This window comes from Hemitrygon akajei, chromosome 16, assembly GCF_048418815.1.
Source record: "Hemitrygon akajei chromosome 16, sHemAka1.3, whole genome shotgun sequence".
NCBI classification, from domain to species: domain Eukaryota; kingdom Metazoa; phylum Chordata; class Chondrichthyes; order Myliobatiformes; family Dasyatidae; genus Hemitrygon; species Hemitrygon akajei.
Window position 1 is genome coordinate 33,387,819 of NC_133139.1, and position 13,278 is coordinate 33,401,096.

The 13,278-nt window shown below is 40.6% G+C and overlaps 1 protein-coding gene across 2 annotated transcripts in view; it reads left to right on the forward strand.

Moving 5' to 3' along the window:
- Positions 1-13,278, forward strand: part of LOC140739952 (uncharacterized) — a 29,852-nt gene that overhangs the window by 7,420 nt on the left and 9,154 nt on the right. Inside the window, exons 5-7 of one of the 2 annotated variants that reach the window (XM_073068657.1) lie at positions 1,482-1,584; positions 5,359-5,505; positions 10,023-10,217. In XM_073068657.1, the coding sequence (XP_072924758.1) occupies positions 1,482-1,584; positions 5,359-5,505; positions 10,023-10,217 (445 nt within the window). The remainder of the gene's footprint in view (positions 1-1,481; positions 1,585-5,358; positions 5,506-10,022; positions 10,218-13,278) is intronic. The other variant, XM_073068658.1, reaches the window with a different exon arrangement.

A 13,278-nucleotide genomic window follows, 5' to 3' on the forward strand; every position in this document is an offset into this window, starting at 1 on the left:
TCAGACCTCTAAGGTTCAACACTAAAACAGAACATAGTACAAGAACATTAGAAGTAGACACAATAATAGGCCATTATTGTTCCCACACTTGCTCCCCCATTCAATAAGGTTTTACTTCTTTGTTGTGAAACAACTCAGAATGGGCCCTTCCGGCCCTTTGAGCCACGCTGCCCAACAATCCCCCGATTTAATCCTAGCCTAATGATGGGACAATTTATACATTAACCTACCAACCGGTATGTCTATGGACTGTGAGAGGGAACCAGAGCACCCAGAGGAAACCCACACGGTCATGGGGAGAACGTACAAACTCCTTACAAGCAGCAGCAGGAATTGAACCCAGGTGGTCTGTACTATAAAGCATTGTACTAACCTCTACACTACCGTGCCAATCATGGCTGATTTTTCAACTCGTGCTGACTCCATTTCCCCTGGTTCCCTTAATATCAATTTATCAGTCTGTGTGTTGGATAACCCCACACAGCCCTTTTGAGTGGAGAACTCAAAAGACTTTATGGGTGAAAAAAAAAATCCTCAAATCAGACAGAATAGCTATCTCCTTATATTGTAACTGTGACCCTTGATTTTAGATACCCCAGCCTGGGCACTTCACCCTTGTGTCTGTTGTTTCAAGCCCCATATTGCTCTTGAGGATAAATTGCCCCATTCCAGGAATCAATCCGGTGAACATCCTTTGGGTATGTAGACCAGTGCCACACAGAAGGGTTGAGATGCAATCTCACCACATTTCAAATGCACTTAAACCAAGGCTATGTACAACAGCACAACTACCTTTTTACTTTTTACTTCCAACCCCACTTTGATTACTTCTTGCATCTGTTAAAGTATGCACAGGTGAAATGAAAAAAAAGACTTGTAGTATATAAGCAGCATTCACAAGAAAAAATGTAAACATGTGTACTAAAAACAAATTAGAATAAAAAAATGTCAATTGTAGTGCAAGGTGGCTCAACCTATGATTAGAGTTTAAAGTGATTGATAAACAAGACACAAATCATTTTCTTCTTCTATGATCTTTTATTGACAGTTTAAAAAAAATCAAACTGGAATAACTTGCTAGAGACTTAATTGGTTTTTATTATATCCATGTTGTTTAACTCCTTTTAAGTTCCTACACTCATCCTCACAACCTGTTGCATCTCCATCCTGTTATTTGTAAGTTAGGAATTTCCTGTTCCTGCATCCAGTGTTAAAATATTTATGCGAGACAGTGCGCAACACTAGTTCAAGGCGACTGTCTATTCCTACATTTGTCCCTCTTTCTCTAAAATCTTTACCTAGATTGTAATGTAATGCAGACAATCTCATCACTCTCAGAGTGGTGCTTTGGAGCTGATTAACTCTTCACACTAAAAGTGAAACACTTTAGCCATCATATTTAAAACATTGCAGTTACTTTGAGTTAATTTTAACCAGGGTTAAAACTAACAACCAGTTGTATTTGTGTTTATCTAAAACAGATTCTTTTTGAAGCATTCCAAGTTCCATCTCTTCTTCTGGGAATCCAGGCGGTGCTGGCATTATACTCTACTGGCAAAGTTACAGGAACTGTCATTGATTCCGGTAGCATCTTCTCACTAAGCAACCTAACTGTTCTGTAACCCAACATTTCTATAACTTTGGTTTTACAATCATGTGCTGCTAGCTTCAGTGAATGGTGTAACTGTGCCCATAATCTTTTGGAGTTGTGAATTTAAACTGATCAGAAAGAAGAGTGACTGGAAAGATCAGATTTAACTTTATTGTTACTGATTTGATTAGTTTCCAAGATTCACACTTAGTCCATAAACCATCTGTGCAAAGCTGAAATGTGTTCTGCATCTTTGAAGGAAAATTTTGTTTAAAAAAAACGCAATGTGCCGATGTTAAATAAAATTAAGATGATGTATGGTGTGTTGGCATTCAAGAGCTGTGAGATAATATTGCTGCTCTATAAAACTCTGGTTAGATCACACTTGGAGTTTTATGTTCATTCTCGTGTTCAGTTTTGCTTTCATTATAGAAAGGATATGGAAGCTTTAGAGAATGGACAGAGGAGATTTACCAGGATATTGTCTAAATTAAAAAGCATATCTTATGAGAATTGGTTGAGTGTGCTAGTAATGCTGTCAACATAGCACCAAAATACCACTACCCCAAAAAAATTGCAAAAAAACTTTTATGGTAATTTCTTGTACTTTCAGACATACTGAACAACATATCAAAAGTTGGACAGAAATAGAGCACGGGAAGTAAAAAAAAATCTGACGCTAAAAAAAATGGCTGCCAATGAAAAGAATCGGACCCGTACCTGCCTTATTTTGCTATATTTCACTGTTTTTAACAATGATAGTGCCATAATTGTGGTATAAGATGTGTATGGGAATACCCGCAGGGTGTGTTTTATCGCCAGAACTATGAACTATTATTTCATGACGTCACACTGTGGGTCAACTACCAGCGCACGGTAGGGATTGCTAGGGCACGCTGCAGCCAATCGAATGGGGTCATAGAAGATGCATCTCAGTGCCATCTCAGCTTGCTTGCCAATATTCGCGGCCGCTGGCCATCCGAATTATCTGAAATTGGCTTGCCTTTATCTCCAGAAGATGCACGCATTGGAGGATGACAACCCTGAGGTTCATCAGAAGTTCCAGTCTGGGTTCCATGTAATCAGACGCAGCAGCCAATACCGGGCTGGCCTTGGCTCTGATCTTGTGATAGAACAGACACTAGTATGCTCACTAAAAAGCCAAGGGGGCCTAGCACGAGGAAGTGAGATGTCAGAGCACCAGAGAGCAGTTTGGACTATGTCTTCCACTGTGTCATCCTCTTACAACCTTGCCATGTAAGAACTGACCGCGAATAGTTACACAACAGGTGAACAACATAAGGAGTTGTCCACCTCCAGAGTGAGTGGAGATGAGGCTGACCTTGAAAAAGTCGCACCAAAACTGGACTGTTTCATGCCATTTTCGGATGATAAATCATTGCAGAACATCATCACAGGGGTTTATGTAAATGAGGATGTCAATGTACGTGACCTGTTCGCAATAGGAAATGACGTAGTTAGGAAGATGGACGGACACTCTGTTTTCTTGTATTCGCACAAAAGGAGTTCGAAGGTCAGGACACTAGCATCCAGTGTCAAAGTTGCTGAAGACCGTATCATAGATCCAGGGTTGTTATTCCAGAGGTTCCTAGTTGTATCACAGACAGGTGATCTCCGGCTATACAAAGTGATGAACTATGAACTCTGTCCATATCCGATGTCTTTGTTTGAAGTAAAGAACATCTCCAGCCGTATAAGCCACAACTGTCAGAAGCGATAAAGAACTATGTCACCTCCAAATTGGACGATGCTGTCACACAGACGGTACCAGTGACAGATCACTTCTGCACCGCTTAAGATGGACGGAGGGGTGCACCTACAGTTCAATTGCAGATGACTACGCCCCATTCACTGTCAAACACTATGCCAGAGCCACTGTAGTGTTTGATGGTTATGGGGTTGGGCCAAGCATAAAGGATAGTACACATCAGCATCGAAGTGGAAATTTGAATGTGAACAAGGTGAACATTACAGGGGCGACAAATTTGTTGGGAAAAAAGGAGGACTTCTTGTTGAATGAGGCAAACAAGCAGGTAATTATCCAGCCCATCATAGAACGTTTGCGACAGAGAGGCTGCAAAGTGATTCAAGCTGAAAGAGATGTCGACATTGAGATCACAAAAGCAGCCATCACAATGTCTGCTTTCAAATCTACCACCCTTGTTGGAGAAGACACAGATCTCCTCGTACTCTTGCTCTACCATGTAGTGGTAACAAACTGCACTGAACTCTATTTCCACTCAGAAAAGGCAAAATCAAATGCCTGTAATATCAAGGTCCTTAAGCAGATACTCGGAGAAGCAGCTTGTAATGATTTATAGTTTTGCCATGCCTTTACCGGATGCGACTGAACGTCCAGAGTATTTGGGATCAGAAAGAAGTCGGGGTTCCAAAGAATCATCAAGAAAGAAAAGGGAATCAGGGACTGTTCGAAAGCATTCTGTGCACCAAAGCAAAGCAGGATGTTGTAGAAACCAATGGCTGTAGGGCAATGGTGGCATTGTTCAATTGAAATCAGAACGACTCCCTGGCATCTATCAGATACAATATGTTCTGCAAGAAAGTTGCGAGAGCTAAGACTTTCGTCACGCCTGAAAGACTGCCACCAACCACCTCGGCCTGTAAATTTCACTCCCTGCGGACTTACTACCGGGTTATGGAATGGATGGGCTGTACTGATGAAATGGAGCCGTCTCAGTGGGGATGGAGGTTAGAAGGGGAACAACCCGTTCCAGTGATGACAGACAAAAGGCCTGCTCCAGAGGTACTCATTCAGATGATTCACTGCAACTGTTCAGGAGGCTGCAGCATGCTAAAGTGTACTTGCAGAAAGCGTGGGCTGGAATGCACCAGTGCATGTGGGCGTTGCCAAGATGGCAACTGTGAAAATACGACAAATGAGCCAGTGATAGAAGAAGATGATGAACAAGACAGTGTCTGACAAGCCTAGGTAGCATGTTATGTGTCATGACGTCAGTACTTATTACCAGAGTTGTCCCTTGATTGCATCATTGATGACATCATGATGTCAGTACAAATACAACTTTCATTCCAGGAACTACTGTTATTTGAAAAACATTGGTAAAAAGTGCATTCGTTAAAACACCAGGTTTAAAAAACTTGCAGTTTAATGGTTACAGTCAGATTTTTGACGTTTTTCTGCTGGTGGCCACCTTGTCTTTTGATGTCATTTTTGGAGATTTTCCCCTGTATCAAAATTGTCCAACTTTTGATATGTTGTTCTCCACATCAAATAGTACAATAAACAATCATAAAACGTTTTTTTTTTTGCAATGTTTTTGGGGTTAGGTGGTATATTGACCCACCTATAGGGCTTTTGGAGAGGAGGTTGAGAGGTGACCTGATAGAGGTGTACAGGTAGATCAAGTGGGCAGCCAGAGACCGTTTCTCAGGGCTCGTACAAGGGGCCATAACTTTTAAGTTGTTTGGAGGAAAGTATAGGGGAAAATGCCAGAGGCTGGTTTTTCACACAGGGTTGTAGGTGCGTGAAATGCTCTGACATGGTTGGAGGTAGAGGCAGATACATTAGAGACTCTTAGCTAGGCACACTGATGAAAGAAACAAGGAGGGAAGGGTTAGATTGATCTTATGTAGGTTGAAGGATCAGCTCAACATCATGGGCTGAATGGCCTATACTGAGCTGTACAATTTTATGTTCTGTTTCTTATGATAAATAAAACAATTATTTCACAGAACATACAGATTTCCCTTCTTTCTGATTGCAGGATCATCTGTGACACATGTGGTTCCTGTTCTTGAAGGAGGTGCCTTGAATAACCTCACTAAGCGCGTGTACCTGGGAGGAGAGGACCTGACAGAGTACATGATGAGATCCCTGGCCGAAAACAATAGCTGGTCCTTCACGTCCAAAGGTAAAAGCAACATAGCATCATGTAACAACATTGGATAATGCTGTATGTGACCGTACCACAATTTATTTCTTACACATAAAACTTCATCCTTGTGTATTGGCGGGTGTGATCCTCTGTCAGGTACAATCACACATCTACATCCACAATGGGGCAATAATAATAGGTCATATTCTCATGATATTTAATTAATTGTTTTGTTTCCTTTATAAAAAAACAAATGGTTAAGAGAAATATTGCAACAAACACAAAATGCTGGAGGAACTCAGCAGGTCAGACAGCATCTATGGAAAAAAAAAATACAGTCGATGTTTTGGGCCGAAACGTTGACTGAACTGTTTTCCATAGATGCTGCCTAACCTGCTGAGTTCCTCCAGCATTTTGTGCGTGTTGCATGGATTTCCAGCATCTGCAGATTTTCTCTTGTTTGTGAAGATAAATATTGGTTTAGCTGAAGATATTAATTTGGTACAGGATAGCTTGTTTAATTTTAATTGGAGTTTCTTGTATTACATAAAACAAGATTATTCTTGTAAATAAACAATCCAAAAGGCCCAATTTTTGTGTTTGGCTTTAATTTTCTTCTAAATGTAAGGCTTCCTCCCTCCTTACAATCTGCTATTTGCAGACTGAGACCTCAGTGGCTGACATTATACAGTTTTTCAGTTGAATTTTGAGCTTTCCTAAAACTGTTAGAACTGGAATCCAGAAATAAAACAGAAAATACCAGAAACACTCAACAGATCTGTGAAGAGGAAAAATTAGGGTTAATGACCTGAACAGGTTGATCTGTAATATTAACTCTGTTCCCCCTTTCATATTCTCAGAAGAAGAAAAATAGCCCTTAACTCGGCTGTGGAGTTATCGGGGCACCGTCATGACGGTGTTTCCATAGCAAGCTATTCTTGTTTCTATGAGGCCGAGTTGCTAGCTCGACACTCTTTCATATTCTCAGAGGGGAAATAAATTACGATGAGGCATGTAACTAGAGATCAAAAGGATGAGAGGAGTTTAAATCAATTACTATGATTAACCAAAATGTATAAGGCAAACTAATGGGACTGCTGAATAACAGATCTCCTGGATCTGACTATCTATATCCCTGAGAATTTTTAGAGAAGTGCTGTGCAAATGGTAGGTATATTGGTTGCGTTCATCCAAAATTTGTCACAAGTGGGAAAGCTCCCAGTGAATATGAAAGCCACAAATGGAAAGAAATGTAGAAAGCAGGCAACTATGGGCCATATTGTCCATCATCTGCTTTTGAGAAATACTGGAGTAAGTAGATAGATAGATAGATACTTTATTCATCCCCATGGGGAAATTCAACTTTTTTTTCCAATGTCCCATACACTTGTTGTAGCAAAAACTAATAACATACAATACTTAACTCAGTTAAAAAAATATGATATGCATCTAAATCACTATCTCAGACAGCATTAATAATAGCTTTTAAAAAGTTCTTAAGTCCTGGCAGTTGAATTGTAAAGCCTAATGGCATTGGGGAGTATTGACCTCTTCATCCTGTCAGAGGAGCATTGCATCGATAGTAACCTGTCGCTGAAACTGCTTCTCTGTCTCTGGATAGTGCTATGTAGAGGATGTTCAGAGTTTTCCATAATTGACCGTAGCCTACTCAGCGCCCTTCGCTCAGCTACCGATGTTAAACTCTCCAGTACTTTGCCCACGACAGAGCCCGCCTTCCTTACCAGCTTATTAAGACGTGAGGCGTCCCTCTTCTTAATGCTTCCTCCCCAACACGCCACCACAAAGAAGAGGGCGCTCTCCACAACTGACCTATAGAACGTCTTCAGCATCTCACTACAGACATTGAATGACGCCAACCTTCTAAGGAAGTACAGTCGACTCTGTGCCTTCCTGCACAAGGCATCTGTGTTGGCAGTCCAGTCTAGCTTCTCGTCTAACTGTACTCCCAGATACTTGTAGGTCTTAACTTGCTCCACACATTTTCCATTAATGATTACTGGCTCCATATGAGGCCTAGATCTCCTAAAGTCCACCACCATCTCCTTGGTCTTGGTGATATTGAGACGCAGGTAGTTTGAGTTGCATCATATCACAAAGTCCTGTATCAGTTTCCTATACTCCTCCTCCTGTCCATTCCTGACACACCCCACTATGGCCGTGTCATCAGCGAACTTCTGCACATGGCAGGACTCCGAGTTATATTGGAAGTCTGATGTGTACAGGGTGAACAGGACCAGAGAGAGTACGGTTCCCTGCGGCGCTCCTGTGCTGCTGACCACCGTGTCAGACCTACAGTCTCCCAACCGCACATACTGAGGTCTATCTGTCAAGTAGTCCACTATCCAATCCACCATGTGAGAGTCTACTCCCATCTCCGTTAGTTTGTGTAGGAGTAGGAGTAGGAGAAAGCTATTTAGAAAATACTGTACTAACATGGTTCATACAAAGGAAGTTGGGGGTAATTACTTAAGCACACTGCATTGCAGATTCAATTAGCAGAAAGGATAATGGGAAAATCAGTGGGTGTGGTGCATCTGCATTTGTAAATGGTACAAAGCTACTGCTCAATGTAAGGATTCAGAGCTTTGAGGTGATAACTAACAGAGACAGAGGATCAGTAAATTAATGGAAAGCTGAGAGAACAGATAAACGGATAAAATTCAGGTGGATAAGGTGTAACTACAGGGGTTCCACTGGGACTAATGTTGGAGTCACAATAATACATATTCTATGTTATTAATTTAGATGAAGGAATTGGTTTATCTGGGCAGTTAGTAGAGCCAGTGTTTCAGTGTCAGTGATCCTGTTTCACTCCTGATCTCTGATTCTGTCTCTGTGAAGTTTGTTTGTTCCTGTGCAACCGTGTGAGTTTTGTCTGGGTGCTATGATTTCCTTTCACATCCCAAAGACGTAGGTTAATTGGCTAATCTAGATGGTCCCCAGTGTATAACGAGGCAGTAAAATGTTGATGGGAATGTTGGGAGAATAGATTACAAGGAAAATTAACTTGGGAATCGCATTGCAATCTCAGCTGGGATAGACTGTCAGAGGTTCCTATTTCATATGGAAATATAGAAATATTGTACTCAGATTTATTGACAATAGAATGATGGATGAGAAAGTAAATTTAGGGAGGCTACAGAAATACCTGTAATTAAACTGATATAAACATTAGAATTAAAAAGGCAAACTACAGTGGTGCATTGGAAAGAGGTAAGTTCTTTTTATTTGTTTTTTTTTGGGATGTAGGATCCTGATGGCCTGAGAAAGTGTTGGTGAGCCAATTATTTGAATCACTGCAGTCTTTCTGACAAAGGTGCCCTGATAGTGCTGCAGAGTGATGTGTTTCAGGATTTGGTACTCGTGATGATAAAGGAATAAGTCAATTTGTTGTGCAACTTGGAGAAAACGTGGTAATGTTTCTGTGAACCAGCTGACTTGATCTTCTTGATGGTGGAAACTTGGGGAGGCGTTGTACAAATCGTCTAGTTGAGTCATTGTAACATTATTTTGATGGTTCACATTACAACCACAATGCGCCAGGAGTAGAGGAAATGAATATTTACGTTGTATGAGGTGCTAAATTGGGTTAGATTGCTTCTATTTTATTGGATCTGTGCTCATCAAAAAAGTGTTCTATTACTCTCCTGACTTGTGTCTTGTGGATGCTGAAAAGGCTTTGGGTGGCAAGTGGCAAGTCCATTGTCAGGGTGTTACTCCGTCTCCAACCTGACGTTGTCAATGATAACTCAAGACCGATGAATAGGTGGTTAGACCCTCCCTTGCTGTGGATGACTATTGCCTTGTTTGATCTAAACGTTGCATGGAGGCATGAAGTTGTTCTTCTCTTTGCAGAATTGCAAACAGAATTGAGTACTGTGTAATCATTAATGAACATCCCTATTTCTAGCCTTGTGACAGAAAGAAAGTTGTTGACTGAAGTAGACAATGTTGCAGGAGTTCCTAAGGGCAATGTCTTGAAGCTGTCATGACTATTATTCAACAATAGTAATCATCTTCCTTTGTATCAGATTTGGCGGTAATCATAAAACACTGTCGCTCGCCTAAAGCTCCGCAGCGAGTCAAAGTCAAGTTTATTGTCCTATGCACCACAAGTACCGTATATGTATACACAGGTGCAAAAAAAACTTACTTGCAGCACTATCACAGGCAACACACTAATTTGGGTTTACAGTCATCATTCCTTAAGCATCACTTGATCAAAATGCTAGAACTGCAAACACTGGGAAAGTACTTTAAGCATGGACATCTGTGATTCAAGAAGACAGTTTGCTTAAAACTAATGAACAATAAAATATTGTATTTCAATGTTCACACAAAGTATGAATACAATTAAGGTTTTGGGAATTAATTCCAAATTTACTTAGCTACTGCCTAAAGGAAGATTGAGTCGCAGAGGAATTCCCAATCCCACCTCCAGATGTGTCTCGTTGATTTTGAGATATATAAAGCCCATAGAGGGTTTGCTTTTCAAATTTTCTTATTTTGTGTGATTTTCTTTTTTTCCCCAGCTGGGTTAGATATTATCAGAAATATCAAGGAAAAATTTTGCTATGTTGCACTAGACTTTGAAGCAGAGCTGCAGAACTTCAAGAATAATCCAGATGGAATAAAAGAAGAATATGTGCTTCCAGATGGACAAAATATGATCATCACAAACCAGAAATTCAGTTGCGCAGAAGTCATGTTTAAGCCATTTTTAATAGGTAACCTGGTTAAGAATTTTTCCATTGTTTTTCTGTTCATGGAACTTCTGACCATAGAACAACATTTAAGCTCAAATCTCTCAGGTGTTGGCCTCCAGGAATGGCCAGCAGCCCTTGAATACTCTTGGTTCAGCTTTATTATAGGGAACGGTCCCAAAACAATAGACCAAGATGTCTCTGCCAAGTCTTCATAATTTGCCTACATTATGAAATAGGAATACAAGATACCTTTATATATCCTTAAGTCTCACATCTTATTTCATTCTATGTGTAAACACTTTCAATGTCCACAAGTCTGTCTCGGAAGTGAATGTACTCAATGTCTATCTCCACACCTTTCTAGATCAACACATTCCATAGGTTTGTGGCCCTCTGATACAAGTTCCTCATCATTGCAATCATGAATCGGTAACACCTTACTCTGAAACCGTGTCCTAGTTCTAGATTCCCCAAGAGTGGAAACATATTCTCATTATCTACTGTCAATCACTCTATAGGTCACTGCTCAATCTTCTAGCCTCTAACAAATATGTGTAACCTGTTTAATCACTCCATTTGCTAAGTATGTGTTTATGACAGTTTTGCAAACTTTGTGTCCTCCCTTAGCTGTCATTGCATCCTCATCAAATATGGCTGTCACTCAGTACCCTCATCGATTGTAAATACCTGAGGCCCTAGCATTGTACCCTGTAGCATTCAACTAGTTGCAGTTTACTAGCCTGGTTTTATGCCAACTGTCTTCTGCTAGTTACTCAACCTTCTATTGACACAAGTGTTTAATATCTGCAAATTTATGATGGAGTAACTTCTATTGTTCTTTTTTGCATCTTTGGCCCTCCCTCCGGATCAAGAATGATTCTGATTTTATAGATTCTGAGGTGATTGATGAGGCCAATGTAAGAATCAAAGATTCTGCTAAGTGCAGGGGATCCCTAATTGGGTGCAGAGCTTTGAAATAGTGTGACCCTTTCACCATGAATGTTGGGTTTTCTGCGCTCCCAGTGCAAGATCTTTAGATTCACATCACCAATCATCTACTCAACTTTAATCAGGAAAGCATCCAGATTCCCAGGCATCAGTAGAAATATTATATTTCCTTGAGGGTTTTGAGTACATACTTGAATATGCAGATACACATGTGGTCACCTCTTCACATGAAAGAACTTGCATCAGGATCTGGACCAGCTGGAAAAATGGGTTGAAAAATGGCAGATGAAATTTTAATGCAGACAAGCATGAAATGTTACACTTTGATAGGACCAATTGGTAAATCTTACACAGTGACTGGTACGGCATTGAAGAGTGTGGTAGAACAAAGGGATCTGGGAATATGAGTCCATAGTTCATTGGAATTGGTGGCACAGCTAGATAGGGTTGTAAAGAAAGCTTTTGGCTCATTGGCTTTCATAAATCCAAGTATTAAGTACAGGAGATGGGATATAATGTTGAAGTTGTGTAAGACACTGGTGAGGCCTAATTTGGAGTATTGTCTGCAGTTTTGATCACTGACCTACAGGAAAGATGTAAGTAAGGTTGAAAGAGTACAGAGAAAATCTACAAGCATGTTGCTGGGACTGGAGGACCTGAGTTATAAGGAAAGATTGAATAGGTTAGGATGTCATTCCTTAGAATGTAGATGTCTGAGGGGAGATTTGATAGGGGAATTCAAAATTATGAGGGGTATGGATATGATAAATGCAAGCTTTTTTCCACTGAGATTGGATGGAACTGCAACTAGAAGCCATGGGCTAAGGGTGAAAGGCGAAAGGTTTAAGGGGAACATGAAGGGAAACTTCTTCATTCAGAGGGTGATGAGAGTGTGGAACAAGTTGCCAGTGCAGGTGGTGCATGCAGCTTGATTTTAATGTTTAAAAGAAGTTTGGATAGGTACATGGATGGTAGAGGATTGGCTATGATCCCAGTGCAGGTCATGGGGGGGTTAAGCAATTTAAATGTTAAAGAAAGGGAAAGATTGCCGCCCAATGCAGCACAAGGCACAGAAAGGAACGATAAATGTTACTAGAGACTCACTGATGGGGATGATGACTTGGGAAGGACACTAATATTGGTCCGCTTATCCTTCCAGTGAATATGGAAGATTTTCTGAAAACAGCACTGGTGGTATCTTTCCATTGCTCTGAACCATTTGCTGTAGACAGTTTGCATCTTAAAAGCATATGGGTACAGATCAATGCTGCTTTAGGTAGGCCATGGGTTTTGTGTCAAATTTGAGGTTTTGCTCTGGAACATGTTCTCATAGTTGATGAAAGACTGCTGATACATGAAAGGTGATGGTGAATTGGGGTTTGCCTCCCTAAGCGTTTGCTCCTAAAACCAAGACATGAGGATCTTGCTGTGAATCTTTATTGTTAAAGCAAGATGGTGTTTTTTGGGGGCAGGCTAGCAAAGGGCCAAAGTCTTGGTGTTGTTTAGTTGAAGGTCCACTCTGTGTGCTTTGGTGAATGAGAAGTCTTTGATGGTTTGGAGTTTAGGCTGTGAGTGTATTGAAACATCATCATTGTCATCTGTAGTAGCTCCTTAAATTCAAATTACCTTGGTTCAGGTGTGTAGTCAGTGTAGTTACCTTAAAACAGAGTCACCTAGATATCTCTGACTCCCATGAGCCATTATGCATTGCGGTGGTTTAGCATTTTGATGATTCTAAAGACTAATTCCACTTGATGAGAGGTAAGCTGCAGCATTATGGTGAGAAAGATTTAAAAAGTATCAGGGCAATAATGTACGTAGCTGTTCGACACTTGCCCATTGAGATTGGCTTTGCTTAGACGTGTTGGTTAGGATCATGCAGTGCATGACACTATTAAGCAAATAAATGACAGAGAGCATCTATTGGCGGCTGAACTTGAGAAGAGTGCTCCACAATACTTACCGGTTGAGAAATCAAAGGCTTTAGTGAAGACTGTGTATAATGATCAATTCCATTCCATGCAGATTTCTGAATAGTGTGGTGAAACAGTCTTTTGTGCTTTTAGATGGACAGAATCAACATGGATGTTGGGAGTAGTTCTTCAGTTTCTGTGTGGAGTTGAGTTAGATGCTG